The sequence below is a fragment of the Salmo salar genome, chromosome 08 (genome assembly GCF_965601325.2).
Source record: "Salmo salar chromosome 08, fSalSal1, whole genome shotgun sequence".
In the NCBI taxonomy this organism is placed as follows: domain Eukaryota; kingdom Metazoa; phylum Chordata; class Actinopteri; order Salmoniformes; family Salmonidae; genus Salmo; species Salmo salar.
In genome coordinates, this window is record NC_138298.1 from 28,900,215 (window position 1) to 28,918,060 (window position 17,846).

At 44.2% G+C, this 17,846-nt stretch overlaps 2 protein-coding genes across 3 annotated transcripts; both read left to right on the forward strand.

The window, feature by feature from the left end:
* The first annotated feature begins 1,436 nt into the window (after positions 1-1,436).
* LOC106610435 (polyadenylate-binding protein-interacting protein 2B) lies at positions 1,437-4,978 on the forward strand. 2 transcript variants are annotated; one of them, XM_014209804.3, is made up of 4 exons: positions 1,437-1,544; positions 2,911-3,074; positions 3,662-3,835; positions 4,543-4,978. In XM_014209804.3, the coding sequence occupies exons 1-4, from the start codon at positions 1,469-1,471 to the stop codon at positions 4,597-4,599; spliced, it is 471 nt and encodes a 156-aa protein (XP_014065279.1). In that variant the 5' UTR covers positions 1,437-1,468; the 3' UTR covers positions 4,600-4,978. The 2 variants fall into 2 exon arrangements, with proteins under 2 accessions (XP_014065279.1, XP_014065280.1); XM_014209805.3 differs by having other exon boundaries at positions 1,469-1,651.
* Positions 4,979-13,105: 8,127 nt separating this feature from the next.
* On the forward strand, positions 13,106-17,819 carry LOC123744213 (docking protein 1). Its single transcript, XM_045722979.2, has 6 exons — positions 13,106-13,308; positions 14,236-14,394; positions 14,785-14,943; positions 15,362-15,431; positions 15,669-15,844; positions 16,361-17,819. The coding sequence occupies exons 1-6, from the start codon at positions 13,228-13,230 to the stop codon at positions 17,291-17,293; spliced, it is 1,578 nt and encodes a 525-aa protein (XP_045578935.1). The 5' UTR covers positions 13,106-13,227; the 3' UTR covers positions 17,294-17,819.
* Positions 17,820-17,846: the final 27 nt, after the last annotated feature.

The following is a 17,846-nucleotide window of genomic DNA, read 5'->3' on the forward strand; positions in this document are numbered from 1 at the left end:
GCCACTTGCCAAAAGCGTAAATGTGTTTCAGCCTGGGGCTGCCTCGATATCATTCAGCTTTTTCCCGGGCTCTGAGAGCCTATGGGAGCCATAGGAAGTGTCACGTTACAGCAAAGATCCTCAGTCTTCAATAAACAGAGACAAGAACAAGATCTTGTCAGAGAGGGCACTTCCTGTAAGGAATCTTCTCAGGTTTTTGCCTGCCATATGAGTTCTGTTATACTCACAGACACCATTCAAACAGTTTTAGAAACTTTAGGGTGTTTTCTATCCAAAGCCAATAATTATATGCATATTCTAGTTACTGGGCAGGAGATTAAATCAGGTACGTTTTTTATCCGGCCGTGTCAATACTGCCCCCTACCCCCAACAGGTTAACATCTAGTGGAAGCCATAGGAATTGCAATCTGGGAGCTGGAAGTTGGAAGAGCGCGGGATCTCAAAAACAAAAAGTATTTGGTTGGTTTTTCTCCAACCTTATCAATTATGTTGTAGTATCATACATTATTTTAACATTTCTACAAACTGCACAGTGTTTTCTATCCAATGGTACCTATTATATGCATATCCTGGCTTCTGGGCCTGAGTAACAGGCAGTTTACTTTGGGCATGTCAGTCAGGCGGAAATTCAGAAAAAAAGACCCTAGCCTTAAGAGCTAGCTAGCTAGCGGGACACCTGTCGACATCTTTCTGTGAAGTTGGAGATCTATAGGACACATCACTGCACTCTATACTCCTCTGTAAACTGGTCATCTCTGTATACCCGTCACAAGACCTACTGGTTGATACTTATTTATAAAACTCTCTTATGCCTCACTCCCCCCTATCTGAGATATCTACTGCATCCTTCATCTTCCACATACAACACCTGTTCTGCATGTCACATTCTGTTAAAGATCCCCAAAGCACACACATCCCTGGGTTGCTCCTCTTTTCAGTTCGCTGCAGCTAGCGACTGAAACGAGCTGCAACAAACACTCAAACTGGACAGTTTAATCTCAATCTCTTCATTCAAAGACTCAATCATGGACACTCTTACTGACAGTTGTGGCTGCTTTGTGTGATGTATTGTTGTCTCCACCTGCTTGACCTTTGTGCTGTTGACTGTGCCCAATAATGTTTGTACCATGTTTTGTGCTACCATGTTGTGTTGCTACCATTTTGTTGTTATGTTGTGTTGCTACCATGTTGTGTCATGTGTTGCTGCCTTATATGTTGTTTTAGGTCTCTGTTTGTGTAGTGTTGTCTCTCTTGTTGTGATGTGTGGTTTGACCTATATTAATATTGTATTTATTATTATAATTTTTTAATCCCAGGCCCCGTCCCCGCAGGGGCCTTTTGTTAGGCCGTCATTGTAAATAAGAATTTGTTCTTAACTGACTTGCCTAGTTAAATAAAGGTTAAAGAAGAAGAAAAAAATCGCATGCCCATGACATCAACCTCTCAGTTGATGCGCTGAGGTAGGTATATGCCGTCTGATATAGCGGGCTGGGGGAACTCAACGACGAAACGGAAGTCCCCCGTGAGCGTCTTGATGGAATGTAGTGAGTTGGCTAGCTTGATAGCAAATTAGCTGTAAAGTCGACGAATTGCCCTGTCAAACATTGAAGATATATCGGGTGGTCTTTAAATATTTATCCAACGATGCCAGGTAGCTACGTTTTTGTTGCGCTACTGGCTGCTGTGCATTCCAGATACAATTTGACCTGAATCGTGTGTGCATGTCACGCAGTTAGCCTTCGAGCTAAGTTTGGTTTAGCTTGTTTCTACCACTACCAACCTGCTAACAGTTTCATAGCTAGCTATAAAGACAATCCAAGGTAGTAAGAAGGCTTTGCGAGTTACAGATGACGTAACATTCACTCTGTACATCAAAAACACCTTGCTAGTCAAGTTTTTCCATGTGTGATCTAATATGCGTGTTTTTATGTATTTCAAGTTAGCAAGCTCGCTAGCCAAGTACCTTTCTTGCTCGCTAGTAGTATGCCAAAGCCTTTTTCGTAGGGTGATTGCATGATGTTAGTTATCTAGTGAATGCTAACTTAGATAACTCGTTTAATCAGTGACTTGATGGCTACAGTAAATTTACACGAACCTACAACCCTTTTTATCACAAATTATTTTCAGGCTGCTTAAGTTGGCTATCTAGTTAGCTAGTCCGTGCTAGTTTTCTGAGTTCGCTAGCTATCACACTAGCTAGCTACGTAGTTAGCTAACGTTGTCTACTAACTAGCAAACTAACGTTGTTTACCAACTAGTACGCTAGCTACTGTAACTAGCTCACTAGCAAACTGACAATACTCAGAATAGGATTTGTGCTGCGATGAACAGTAATGTTAGCTGTAACTAACGTTACTCCAGTTAGCTAATTGTCTGGCTGGCTTGTTGCAGCTGTGACACGCAGGTAGGCCTCGCTCCATGTGGGGTTTGTCATCACTTTTTTTTTATCATGACATGTGCGTCCTTCAATGCTGACGATACAGGTAACGCGTTAACTAGGTATTGTTGAGTTCTGCCGTTATAACGGTATCAACTGGCTAGTTAGTAGTTGTAGCCACGTCAGCTGTAAGCGCAGCCACTGACTCGCTACTCTTGGTCTATAACTAGTTTGATACTAGTAAATATTATGATAACTAGCCTAGCACTTTCATCTACTAGCTAAGTAGTAAGTCAAATAATGACATCTGCACTTTATTTGCGTTTTGGCAATATCTACTTTTTCATGTGTGGGTAGATAACGGTTTAACGTTCTACTCTTATGTTTTAGGTACGTTTTGTGACATTAATGTTTATTAAACACGTCATTTATTCAGTTTACCCAAACTGAGCTTTACTGTCAATTTGAAAACCATTTGCTTCATTTTAAAGTGGGTTGCCATTTATGTGTGTGTGAAACCGTTAACCCTACAGAGCCTGCGGAGATGAACAGTCCTGAGATGGCGAAAACACCAGGCGGCAGCAGTGCCCCCGGGAAAGAGAATGTGGCCAATGGGCACAAGGAGGGAGAGGTGGGCAACAACAACCCCTTCGCTGACTACATGTGGATGGAGAACGAGGAGGATTACAACAGACAGGTCTGTGATTTAGGACCACTCTTTATGTACATACACACAGAGACACATGGACACAGTGATAAACAGATGGACACCCACACAGATGTACAGACCACACACACACTAAAAGGTGAGGAATGTTGCCCTGGATAGATATTTCCTGGACTTGTACACAGATCTAGAATCAGGTTACCCTACTGTCAGGATCAAGGGGCATGTTCATTCTTCGTTGCAGATTTTTCTCAAGCTCTGTTAAATTAGATGGGGAGTGACAGTCGTGCTTTAAAGCAAAGAAAATAGAACCCATATTACATTGGAGCATTGTGGTTCGCATGGTCCAGCATCCCTGTGGAACGCTTTGGCCACCTTGTAGAGTCCATGCTCTGATGAATTGAGGCTATTCTGAGGGCAAAAGGAGGGGTGCACCTCGATATTAGAAAGGTGTTCGTAATGTTTTGTACACTCCCCTCGAACCTGGGCTGCCCTCCAGTGCTCTTTGAGAAGGAGGCGAGGATCGAGGGATGAGGAAAGGCATATTAAGAAATAATCACCATCTACTGCTGATTGTAATCCAGCCCTATTCTTCTCCTATTGTGTGGTCATCCCAGGTGGAGGAGGAGCTTCTGGAACAGGAGTTCTTAGAACGCTGTTTCCAGGAAATGCTGGAAGAGGAGGATCAGGATTGGTTCATCCCCGCCAGAGACCTCGCCCCGGGGGTGGGGCAGATTCAGCAACAGCTCAACGGGCTATCTGTCTCCAACGGCAACGCAGATGAACTCGCGGTAAGTCCTGTCAGAATGTTTGTCCGTTAGAATGTGTCACAGTCTGTTTACTCTCTACACGAGCAGCATGTCTGATGAGCGTCGTCGACCAAAACGTCACTATATTTATTGGGCCAGTTTCCCAGACACAAATTAAGTCGAATCCTGGACTAAAAAGCATGTTCAATGGAGATTCTTTATTCAGTCCAGGACAAGGATTCATATTTTGTCCTGGAAACCGGCCCTTAGAGTTCACCTGAGAGTTAAAAGGCTGAAAAGTTCAGTATTTGCTGTGGAGTGTCATCCACATTCAGTACCTAGATGCCTTAGGTAGCCCATCTTCTCCAGTTGTTTGATCAGACACCATAACTCTTCTACTCTTAGGGACGGTCTCTCTTCTCCAGTTTTTTGAGCACAGACACGATACCACTCCAACTCTTGGGCCCGGTTTCCTGGAAAAAGATTAAGCCTAGTCCTAGACTGAAGACCATGCTGAAAGGAAATTCTCCATTGAAATAGGTTTTTAGTCTAGGGTTAGGCTTAATCTGTCAGGGAACCGACCATCAGCTGGAGACACTATCCTGTGGTGCGTGTTACAATCCGAACCATCTGTTCGGTGTCTGCTCTTGTCAGTTTTTAATGTTGAGGCCCTGTTATTTTTACCTGTTCTTTCAGGTCTGGGTCCTTTTTATTTGCTCCTATACTAAATCTCTCCTCTCTTTTTACAGCGCAAGAGCAGCTTGAACCCAGAGGCGAAGGAGTTTGTTCCGGGAATGAAATACTAGGGTCCTCCCGCCAGTAGGGGGAACCCTCATAAAGACTCTTTGTGACTGCTGGCTTCCCAGCAGACACCCTTGCACTCGCCTGCTTTTGGGCTGTGTGGGGTACATGGGGTGGGGTTGGAGGGTGGGCTGGGGTATACTCTTCAATAAGCTTTTGGTCGCATTCCCCTGCTCAGACGTTGCATGCATCAACCTATGGTTACGTGCCAAGTCATCTACTGTGCCGTCGGGCACCAGATTGCTATGACGTGGTTAGCTGATAAATAAAATGTCTATCCAGGAGTTGTAAGATCTGGAATGCGTCAGCACCGTCTTAGTAGGGGAACGCAGCCTTTTATTTCCGTTTTGTTCCTATGTGGTTAACTAGGCAAGGGGCAGTGATGGGAGAAGGGTGGGCAGGGGCCATATCAGTATAAAATAATCCTATTGGACAGAAAGGGGGGGGCCATCAGTATAAGATTTTCTTATTGGACAGACGGCAGAACTGGAGGTCAGATCTGCATAGAAAGTTTGGTGTTTATTTTTGTTCTTTCTCCTCGATCTCAAGTGCAGCCGTGTGAGTCTGTCGTTGTGGTGATCGTGGCTGGAGATTTGTCTCTCCCCTGATCATTGTTGCAGTTTCTTTTTTTTCTTTTTTTCTCTTTTCTAGATGTTTTTCTTTTCCTCAGAGGCTGGTTTTAGGGTAGGTAGTGTGTAGGGGCGAAGTAGGCTTGGCGAAAGATGGACAGACTGCAGTGTACAGAAGGATTGGATGGAATCTGGCTGTGGGGGTGGAGCTGACTGAAGGCAACTTGAAACCTGCGAGGGATTTCCGTGGCAACAATTTCGTTTTTTTGTTTGGTTGATATGTAAAAACTTGAGTTGAAATCCTGTCACAGTGTGCGACTTGCATTAACAAATGAGGACAAAGTATGATGGAATAAAGATCAGGTACCCTCTGGGACTTTGGTGTCTTGTTTATTGTTTTATATACAGGTTTGATTCTGTTATTACATGTTCAGTAACCTGTTATTACCTTAGCTAAAAGTCCACTCAAAAGACTACGCTGTGGGTTTTGATAAAAAATGTTCACACAAACAAGTACCTCTGAATTGTCAAAATACCTTTTTTTCTATATTAACCTTTGTCAGGTTGAACATCGAATAGAGACCATGCAGGTCTAATCCTGCAAGATGGTTCAGGTCAGTTGTCTCTGTTCTGTCTGTACGCAGGGCTGGTCTTGGGTCTGGACCGGCCAGGAAAGTTCTGCAGCAAAATCAGAGGAATAACAATGAATTGTATTGTCTTTCCTCCTTTTGCTCAACTGTCTCTTAAATTATTGAAGTTGTAAATTGTTTGGCTGGGTTTATACTGCAAGTGTAACCTGATCCCAGACCTGTTCTCTTGTCAACACCATTGCTGTCATTGTGAACCCAAGCATGGTATGACAGTGAGGTTGCATGATGGTACAAGAAAACTCGCACTACACCAAACCCCTATTCACATCGACGGGAACGCAGTGGAGAAGCTGAAAAGCTTAAAGTTCACTGACAATCTGAAATGGTCCAACCAGTGTGGTGAAGGCGCAACAGTGCCTCTTCAAACTCAGGAGGCTGAAGAAATTTGGCTTGGCCCCTAAGACCATCACAAACTTTTGCAGATGCACAATTGAGAGCATCCTGTTGGGCTGTATCACCGTCTGGTACAGCAACTGCATCGCCCACAACCGCAGGGCTCTCCAGAGGGGGGGTGGTCTGCCCAACGCATCACCGGCGTACACTGCCTGCCCTCCAGGACACCTACAGCACCCAATGTCACAGGAAGGCCAAAAAAATCAAGGACATCAACCACCTGAGCCACAGCTGGGTGAACGGGTAGATAACCTAGCTATCAGTACAGGTGCATCAAAGCTGGGACCGAGAGACTGAAAAACAACTTCTATCTCAAGGCCGTCAGACTGTTAAACAGCCATCACTAACTGGCTACACCCCGGTTACTCAACCCTGCACCTGCTGCCCTATAGACATGGAATTACTGGTCACTTTAACAATGTTTACATACTGTTTTACTCATTTCATATGCATATAATGTATTTTAGTCAATGCCACTCCAACATTGCTCATCCTAATATTTCTTAGTTTCATTATTTTACTTTAAGATGTGTGTGTATTGTGAATTGCAAGATACTACTGCGCTGTTTGAGCTATGAATGCAAGCGTTTCACTACACCCGCGATAACGCCTGCTAAATATGTGTATGTGACCAATATGATTTGAAATGTAAACGTTAATGGGGTAGGGTCGTCCCTTGGATTCCGGATAGCAAGGGCCTATGTAAATGTACAACCTATAGCATGTAAATCTCAATCTCTGCAGAGCCCTCTGTGCACCACGAGGTGAAAGTCACAGCCTCTACAGAGTGTCTAGTGTAGTGGTGTGTAAGTGCAGCCATATGTTTACTCTAATAGGGAGCCTTAACTGGGTCTTCGTCCCCAAATAATTTTCAAAGTGCACCATAAGGCTCTGGTCAAAACTAGTGCACTATGAAGAGAAAATGGTTCCGTTTGGGATATTACCTTCTTGGTGAAGTGGCTCTGATACTCTGAGTGGATCTGTCCTCGGGTCTGGTCTGCGGTGTGGGCACCAGGCTGGTACTCAGCGGTGCAGGGCTCCTTCTCCAGGCCACTAGGGGGCTTCCTCTGCCCAGGGACATAGCGATCAGGGCCCTGGTACTCTGACACCCAGGCCCTCCTGGATGGATGGAGAGGATAGGATGGTGAAGCATATTAAAGTCTGTCATAATTCGGTCCTTCCCCTTGTCCCTAACCTAGCTATGTTGTTTTAGAATTTTTTTAAGGGGGTAGATAATTTAGCTATGTTTTTTATATTTTCTTTAGGGGGTAGACAACCTAGCTATGTTTTTTTTGTTTTTTTTAGGGGGTAGATAACCTAGCTATGTTTTTTATATTTTTTTAAGGGGGTAGATAACATAGCTATGTTTTTATATTTTTTTTAGGGAGTAGATAACCTAGCTATGTTTGCAGATCTGAAGGTCTGGAGGACAGGTATAAGCAGTAGCGGTGGAGCTGCTAAAATTCCACAAAACTCCCCAACTGGGTATATTGTGACATCTCTTTTACCTCTGGCTATAACAGACGCCAGACTATATGATGGACATAACCTCTGCAGCACCACTTGACTGTTAATGGGTTGCTGGGTGAAGGGGATTGCTATGAATCACTGTATGTGTGAATCACTATGTAATCTGCTCTGTTGTAGTCTGCACTTATCTTTTGCAGTGAACAGATTGCAGGAGCTTGAGACAGATGCAAAGAAAACTGGCATGGGGTGGAACGAGCTGGAGGAGACTGTCCAGAACAGAGTGCGAATGAGAGGAGCCGCCCATGGCCTGTGCACCATGGCGTTAGGTAAGTAATTATGAACAGAATCCTCCTTTCAATCCGTGTCAGTATGTGAATGTGATCTACTGTACCAGTTGAGTGTGGCTTCAGGCAGGATGCGCTGCGGGCCTCTCAGTGTGGAGGGGTTGTCCCAGTGTGTGTAACTCTGGCTGTAGGTGGTCACACTGTCAAACGGCAGCCCTACACACACACGTGGATGAGAGTTATCATGAATAATCCCATATACAGCTTCATACTGCACCTACGTCACAAGTTTAACATGTTATTGCCAATGAGGTTTGGCCAGCAGGCTCTCAACAATGTAGGTGGCTCGGCCCGTATTAAAGCGTCTCAGAGTAGGGAGTGCTGATCTAGGATCAGGGTGGATGGTGGTGGCTCGGCCCGTATTAAAGCCTCTCAGAGTAGGGAGTGCTGATCTAGGATCAGAGTGGATGGTGGTGGCTCGGCCCGTATTAAAGTGTCTCAGAGTAGGGAGTGCTGATCTAAGATCATGGTGGACGGTGTTGAGTACTATGTTCCTCCCTACTGGGTGGCTATGGGACCTACCAGGGTACATGAAGGTTGTACATCCCAAATGGCACCCTATTCGCAATATAGTGCACTACTTTTGACCAAAGCCCTATTCCCTATATAGTGCCTATACGGTTCTGGTAAAAAGTAGTGCACTATATATATATATATATATACACACACACTAGTGTCCTATTTGGGACATAAGGCTGGTGGTAGAAAGCCTACCTAGGTGCATGAGGTTAGACTGGGTGGCTATGGGTATAGAACAGTGTTTAAGATATTGTTATGTCTCTATAGGACCTACCTAGGTGCATGAGGTTAGACTGGGTGGCTATGGGTATAGAACAGTGTTTAATATATTGTTTTGTCTCTATAGGACCTACCTAGGTGCATGAGGTTAGACTGGGTGGCTATGGGTATAGAACAGTGTTTAATATATTGTTTTGTCTCTATAGGACCTACCTAGGTGCATGAGGTTAGACTGGGTGGCTATGGGTATAGAACAGTGTTTAATATATTGTTTTGTCTCTATAGGACCTACCTAGGTGCATGAGGTTAGACTGGGTGGCTATGGGTGTAGAACAGTGTTTAATATATTGTTTTGTCTCTATAGGACCTACCTAGGTGCATGAGGTTAGACTGGGTGGCTATGGGTGTAGAACAGTGTTTAATATATTGTTTTGTCTCTATAGGACCTACCTAGGTGCATGAGGTTAGACTGGGTGGCTATGGGTATAGAACAGTGTTTAATATATTGTTTTGTCTCTATAGGACCTACCTAGGTGCATGAGGTTAGACTGGGTGGCTATGGGTGTAGAACAGTGTTTAATATATTGTTTTGTCTCTATAGGACCTACCTAGGTGCATGAGGTTAGACTGGGTGGCTATGCGCTGGTTGATCTGGCCTTCCAGCCTAGATGAGTGGGTCATGTCCCGACGGAACTGCTCCTCCCTTAACCGCTCCACCTGCAGCGGGTGCTCCCCATCACTTCCTGTGACAACAGGAACAGGTAGTACACACACATATGTTATTGGTGCTAGTCTATCATCTTGCACAAAAGGAAACAAAAGCGGATAAAATGTGGAGTTATAAGGCCATTAAAAGCCTCAAATAAAAACATGTTGTCAATACAAAATTAACAGGGTATTCCCTCTCTCACCTTCTCCACTGCCGATGTGAGGCAGCTCCACCATGTCCTTGGGTGTCGTTGTGACCCCTGTTGGGTCCCCTGTTGCCTGCGTCCATGCCTCTTTCCGGGCAGGGCGGGACGGGACGGAGTTACGGACTGAGGTCGAGGGGAGAGACTGACCTTCGTTCCCCAGAGTCGGAGCTCAAACGCTGTGGTGGTATCTGGCTCTGCCCCTTCTCTGGAGGAGCTGTCCTTTCCACTTGGATCATACTGAAATTCTCACTCTCCAATGTAGCTGCCCTCACTGTTCTCCCCTTCTGTAGAGAGACACAGAGAGACAGAGAGAGAGGGAAGAGAGACAGAGAGAGGGTGAGAGGTGGAGAGAGGAGGGGAGAGAGAGGTGGAGAGAAAGAGAGGGGAGAGAGAGAGAGAGGTTTGAGACTGACTAAGATGAGATAATATCAATGCATCTACCATGAAATGCCCCTAAGGTATGCCAGTCAAGGGACAGGTAAGACAAGTAAGTTAGTTCTTGTGGCTGAGGGACTCACCTGAGTGAAGGCAAAGGCGGGGTTCTGTGGGCCGTTGGTAATGGTCTGGAAACACTGTTTGTAGCACTGAGCCCACATATCCGCCAACACGCAGGCAGAAAGACAGACAGACAGACAGATAGGAAGACAGATAGGAAGACAGATAGACAGATAGACAGACAGGTAGGCCAAATCAGGGCAGTGTGAATGTGTACACTGTGTACACTCTAAAAATTAAGAGTTCAACAAAGGTTCTTCTACGATCCTCAAAGTTCTTCGAAGAACCGTAGGGTTCTTGGCACTGAAAATTGCCCCCAAAAGGTTCTTAGAAGAACCCCATAGCAGGTGGGGTTCATCGAGGAACCACCTTAGTTCTTTGGGGTTCTTGCAGGAACCTAACTGCCCAACTGAAAAATTAGGATTTGAATTTGAAAGGACAGCAGGTGCAGGCACTTAACTGAAAAATGTAAAGATCTCCTCAATTTAAGTAAGGTTTGTCCCTTGTATCATCTAAATGTATATTATTTTATGATGATACCATCTATCTTTTCATATTTGTGCAAATCTTTCTAAAACAGAAAATTGACAATTTAATGGATATAAAACCAACAAAGAGGTAAGAGTATGTAGGCTATAAGAATATGTTGAAGGCTAGATGTATTGGGTGCAGATGACTGAACTGATCACCTTTGTGTCTGTCTTCAGGTATACAGAGGAGGAGGCATACAAAGGTATGTCAATTAGTATTGGTATGTTATGCAGATCACATTTACCATCCTCCTTCCTAACCTCTTAAATGAATATCCCATAGGCCTCTACATTATGGACAAGGTATGTGTATGAAAACCATTATCAAAACATTTTTTTTTCATTCACATTCACCACAAAAACCAAGGTATGAATACTGTTGTGTGCATGTTTTGTTAATCATCTGTATAATTACTATTTTTTGGATTCACAGACTTCACCCTCCCTACACCTCTGATGAATGTAACAGGAAACCTGTTCGATCACCATGCACTGCAAAATAACTCTGGCTGTGGATACGGAGAACCTTAACACAGTAATTTAACATCAACAGGCCAGAGGATATACCCATGTGACTTGGAGCTCTGCTGGGAGGTTACCTCATATTGAGGTGAGTTAATTCTGCTTTGCCACTAAAATTATAATAAACACTGACAAGTAAAATATTGTGTTATTGTTATGCTGATTGTTTTTTTTTTTTGTTTTTTTTCTTCTTTAGGGGTGTTATGCTGATTGTTAATAATACATTTAAAAAAAGAGGGGGGGTTATTTTAAAAGGTGTTATTTGAGGATACTTTAAAAGGTGTTATTTGAAGAACCCTTAAAGGTTTCTTCAAAGAACTTGGGTTCCCCCACAGTTTCAGTTTGAAGAATCCCTAAAGGATACTCCAGGAACCTTTTCCTTTTAGAGTGTATGGCATTAGTATACAAGTGGAAAAGTGTTGGTGTGTGTGTGAGAGGGAGAGACAGAGCGAGTTAGTTGTACCTTCTGGTGTGTGGTGCAAGATGGCTCTGCATGGAGGCTGAACAGACTGAGGTGCCGATCACTGGGGGGCTTGTAGTCAGCCCCATAGGTGCTTTGCTGCCCCTCTCTGGCCTGAGGGCCCCGAGACTGGAGGAGAGAAGAGTGGAGAGAGATGGATGAACCCTCACATTTAACCAACCAAGAGCATCAGTGAAAAGTCTTAATTCTCGGTAGCATTATTGTCACGTCCTGACCAGTAATAGGGGTTATTTGTTATTTTAGTTTGGTCAGGACGTGGCAGGGGGTATTTGTTTTATGTGGTTCAGGTTGTGTTTGTGTATGTGTTCATGTAGAGGGGGTATTTGGTTTATATGGTTCGGGGTGGTTGTTTATGTAGAGGGGTATTTGATTTAAGTATTCCGGGGTTTTTGGGTTATCGTTCTATGTTATTTTATTTCTATGTTCTGTCTAGGTGTTTGTATTTCTATGTTTTGGTAATGGGGATTGCGGCCTTCAATTGGAGGCAGCTGTCTATTGTTGCCTGTGATTGAAGGTCCTATATTTAGGAGTGTGTTTTGTCATGGGATTTGTGCCTTACCGGCCTGTTCTTTGTCGTCGTGTTTTTTGTATACGTGTTTGTTTTGGTTTTCCTTCTTTGTCCTTAAATAAAAGAAGATGAGTATACATTTTCCCGCTGTGTTTTGGTCTAAACCCTACGACACCCGTGACAATTATGAGACAATCTCATTGATTACCTATTCTTACAAGTTGAATAGCCTAGTGTTTATGTTATGAAAGTGATCAAATATGGCAATGATAAACCCGTACTAGACATACCTGATTTTGCCTTAAAGAGTGCATTAAATTGCTCTTGTTCCCTGATATTTAAGATGGTCATTCGTCAAGGATAAATCGGGGTCAACGCTAGCGAAACTAAAACAGGCTACATGAGACAGTGGTTAAATGTGTGTTGGAAAACCCATAATAGTCTATGTTCCATAGAACGTTGGAACGTTTGAGTCAAAATAATATACTTTTTATCGATTCCTTTGTTACGCAGCGATATCATGTATGTATATATATATATATATAAATAGGGTGATGTCACAGCATTCCAAAATAATCTGAGTCTTCGTAGCCGTTCTAAAAACAATGGTCATAAATGAAAGAAAAGTGAACAATACAAATATTGTAATAAAATCAACCATGAGTGGGCGGTTTCACTTCCTTCATTCTTCACAATACATGTCTTATTCACTGTATGGTTCTCTGTGTAGGCTATTACTCATTGTATGACATCACAAGGGTTGGTCTTTGTAGGTTCAGGTAGTAAGAGGAATGTGCATTAACGCCCTGGACCAAACGTAGTAGCCTGGGGGCGTGAGAAAGGTGTGGACCAGTCATAATTTCACAGTAGTATTTGCCCCTGACGTAACGAAAGAAAAGCACACCTACATTTGTTAGGGGGAGAGTTTTGCCGTACAAAAATCACAAGTGTAGGATTAGGACACCGTAAACTAACATATATCAAAGTCAAATCCAAGTTATTGGTTAAAGTTCAGTTGTATGCCGAGAGTCTCTTTGAACATAATGGACACTCATGTGAAAGCAGGACAAGTATACCTTCAACACCGAAATGTAGAAAAGGTAAGCACGTAACTATTTAGCTCACTTAATTGTACACATCCTGGTACCTTATCTATCTTGTTTTTGTGGAATGACAATAATAGTCAATAGGAAAATATTGTATTTATTTAGATTTTCAATGCAGCTTTATAACAGTCTTGTAATGTAAGTTTTTATTTTGTTAATTTCGAGTGTTTTGATATTGGCTATTGCTGTTATCATGTAAACTGCCATCCCCTTGTTTATTACATGTACTGTGTATGACAGCAATCTAACCCCTATACCATTCCACTTTACATTTGAATGTATATGATTTCAGTATACGAGGACATTTACTGTAGCCTACATGTTGAAGTCTTACTTGCAGAGACAGGCTAAATTGGTAATGGTGCGTGTGTAAAGGTATGAGGGGAGAACGGATCCTCATATGCGTGCCCAGACACAGTACTGCTCCCAGTTTCCTCATGGCACATTCCAACAAACATGTGTCCCAAATGGCACCCTATTCCCTTTTCAGTGCACTACTTTTGACCAGGACTCACAGGATCTCTGGTCAAAACTAGTGTACTATGTAGGGGATAGGATGCCATTTGGGATGTAAACTGAAACACTGCCAGGCACAAGTAAAACAGAGGGAGGGGCCAAGGCACCTACTGTACCTGAGCACACATACCTCATCTACCACTGCACCTTTATTTAAAAATAGGCAGATGTGCTGGAGAAGGGGGGGAGGGGGGGGGGGGGTGATATTCTGAGTCTGTCATATGACTAATGTGTTGTCAGGGAAATGGGAAAACTAGATACTCACTTTTTTTTCATTCTCTTTCTCCCCACTAATTTTCCTCCCCTTCTCTTGGCCTTTCTCTTTTTCTCCCCATTATTTCTGTCTTCCCTGTCTTCCCTCTCTGCCCTCATCCCCTTTCTTCCCTCCCTCCGCCCTCCCTCCAGAAGTGGAAGCAGCATTGGCTGGCTCTCTACCCCTCCAGCCGCTGCGGTGTAGCCAGGCTAGAGCGAAAGGAGGTGGGGGGAGGAGAGCGGGCCGGTCCCTCTGGGGTCTGGAAGCACCAGGACAAAGTTAAGGAGAAGAGGGTGATCCGCCTGTCAGAGGTAAATCTTACTGCTGTACTTGTCTTTTTTACTAGCACTGACTTTGCTTATAGCTGCTTTATTGAGGATTTTTTTTTTACTGGCACTGACGGTGATACAGTATGTGGTTGTCTTACCTAACTTAGTTGAATGCACTATGATTGGCTCTGGATATGGATAAGGCTAAGGCCCTCCGATAGACTAGCGTCCTGTCTAGAGGACGTACTTGTACATCAAACTGGCTCATGCTACAGAAACAGGAGATAGGCCCCTGCTCCTATGAGCTGTTTGAGCTTGCACAAGCCTTACCCCCAATCTATCTCCTTAATGCTGAGTGCCAAGCAGAGACGCACCAAGTCACATTTTTTACAGTCTCTGGATAAGAGTATCTGCTAATGGAGTAAAATGTAGGTGATCAGGGTCCTGAGGCTGCCCCCGCACGCTGAGGCCTGCCCCAAAGACAACATGGCCGCCTTCTGTGTGGAGACAGACGGCAGGAGGTACGTCTTCGCGGCGGACAAGGACGACTGCGTGGAGTGGGTGGAGAGGATGTGTGACATCGCCTTCCAGGTGAGAAGAGCGGCTTCAGTTACAGATAGAAGTAGAATCAGACTTTATTAGCGTTCAACAGCGCTGATAGGAATTTGTCTCGGTGTTGGTACAAGGCTAACAGCAAACGCCATTGTTCACTGGTCTCTCTATCATTAAACTATTTTCCTCACCAAACAGTTATTATATAGAGGATGTGCACACTCTTAGAAAATAGGTTGTAAAAGGGTTCTTCTGCTGACCCCATAGGAGAACCTTTTTTTGTTCCCTGTATAAACCTCTGTAGAAAGGGTTCTACATGGAAGCCAAAAGGGGTTCTCCTATGGGGACAGCCGAAGAACCCTTTTAAGGTTCTAGATAGCACCTTTTTTTCTAAGAGTGTAGGTATCTGTGAGGATAGTTCTCACGGTCTAATCTAAATACATGTCTTCTCTCCCAGGGAGGCTCCACTGGTCAGCAGCCCCAGATTCAGATGGAGGACAACCAGATCTACGTCTCCAGGGAGGAAGGTGAGAAGCACATCAGATATCCTAGTGGCCACACAAACTATAATGAACAACCATTCTTCTGTCTGTTTATGTCTAATGGGCGTATGATTACTGCTGTCTTGGAACAGGTTCTTCTTTTCAAAGATATTACTACGAATAAAGGAAAGATATACACAAAATAGAAAACTAAAAATAGAAATGAACACCATCCATAGTGCTTCGGTCATGACCACCACTCTCCCTCCTCTCTCCCCTCAGTGAGTGAGTTCAGGGTGGGTGTGAAGCAGACGCATGTAGCAATGCGCTGCGGCCTCCAGGGGGAGTACTATTGGCTGCAAGTGGCCCAGGAGGGGCTGGTCCTTAAGGAGGCGGAGACCAGGAAGAGTTTGCAGGACTGGCCCTATCGGCTGATACGACGCTATGGCAGAGACAAGGTCAGTAGAACCATGGAATTTAGAATCTCATTAAGCCATAGAATTAGATTCCTAATCTGTTATTAGTTTTAATCTAATGCTATTCTCTAGTGTCTAATTTCAAGGCCATCACAGTACGGTACTATGCTGCGCTACAAAGGCAAAACGCAGTAACTACGTAATTTTTTTTACTGCAAATTCTGACTTCAAAGTATTTTTCTGTCTAGACAGACAGCAATTTCTGGTACTTCATGGTATGTTCTAATCAACTGGCTTGTTCTTGTGTCTGGAAACAAATTCCCACATTAATCAGATAATATACCTGGTCATTACAACAGATCAAAGTTACTGTTTTGCCTTTTTAGGGCAGTATGGGTCCAAAACAGGATGTCGAAGGATCATTGTAGGGTCATCAGTGTCCATTCAAGAAGGTTGCAGGTTATAATACGTATGGTGCCCACATTAAATTATGCAATTTTCCAGTGAACACCTGTGGGAATTTTCACAAATCATTGTGTCCTCTTGGTTCTCCCACAGTTGACATTCTCCATCGAGGCGGGCCGGCGCTGTGACTCTGGACCCGGAACCTTCACCTTTGAGACGTGCCAAGCTGACGACATCTTCAGCCTCATCGAGACCGCCATACAGGAACAGAAGGCCGTCGCCGGGGACGAATTTGAGGGCGACACTGTGGTTGCTAACCGTAGCCCTAATATGCCTCGTGCTCGTTCACCACTGCCCAAACTACCAGATAGCGCAGCCATTTTGGAGGGCAGCTACAGTTTTAAGCCAGTATTTTCAAATGCTATTGGCTCAGAGCAGTGTGTGTACTCACAGCCGCCTAATTTGATTAGCTCTGAGGAGTGTCCGTACTCTGAGCCAGCAGACAGCATTAAACCCAAAGCCCCTGGCCTCAACTCCTATCTGACACCCCCAACGGCCACCACCCTCACCCCCTCTATCCCTCTATACCCCCGCAATCACCATGGCAACCGAACGGAACCAGTGTACGCCGACCCAGCAGACATCCTCTCACTCACACCCCCGAGATCTACACCACCACCACCACCGCCCACTTCCTCTTCCTGCTCTTGTCACCACGGCAACAAGCCAGAGCCGCTCTACTCCGAGGTGTACGACCGTGCGAGTCCTCTACCTGACAAGACTCAACAACAGAACCAGGACCAGCGGGGGCAGGAACCTGGCAAAGAGGAACCCATCTATAGTGAGCCTTGTGTGGGGACCTCAGCCAAGGGCCCCAACACTGACCCGTTCGCCCACCTTTACAGCCAGGTCTGCAAGCCAGGCTCTTCATCACCATCCTCATCATCATCATCCCCCTCTTCCTCACTGGCCTCCTCTTCCTCCTCATCATCATCGTTGACCATTACCAGGACCTTGGCCACCAGGAGGCCCACTGCTGGACGCCAGTCACCAGAGGTCATCTATGAAAACATGGGGTTCATTTAGGATACTCTGCTGTGTCTGAAATGGCACCCTATTGCCCTTTAAGGTGCACTACTACTGATCAGTGCCCATAGGGATATATTGAGACTTCCTACTCATTTCACAATGTTATTGTATACTTACTTTATTTATTGAACTTGTTTTCACATACAGAATCATAGTTTTTTCTTATGATGTAATAACTTTTGTATAACCTGTTATGAATATCAATATTGCACACCAGTGTAATGAACATGAGAGAGGGAGAGGGAGAAAAGAGCGACAGAGATCTTCCAGAAGTCTGCCAGTGTTCGATGAAAATATTACAAACAGTGTTAGCCTCCTCCTCTCCCCAACAGAAACAAATGACTTCCGCTCAGTCTCACATCCTTTTTCTAATTTACTTTGTTTTACTGATGTGATTCAATAAAACAATAATGGGTGTGTATACAGTAACTCTCCTTCCACTATTTGTTTTGTGCATTGATTGTTTAAAAAAAATATTGTGCCCCTCAATAAATTAGACTACTGTTCAGTCCAATGCTGTTTACATGGGAATATGTGAATGTTAATAGGC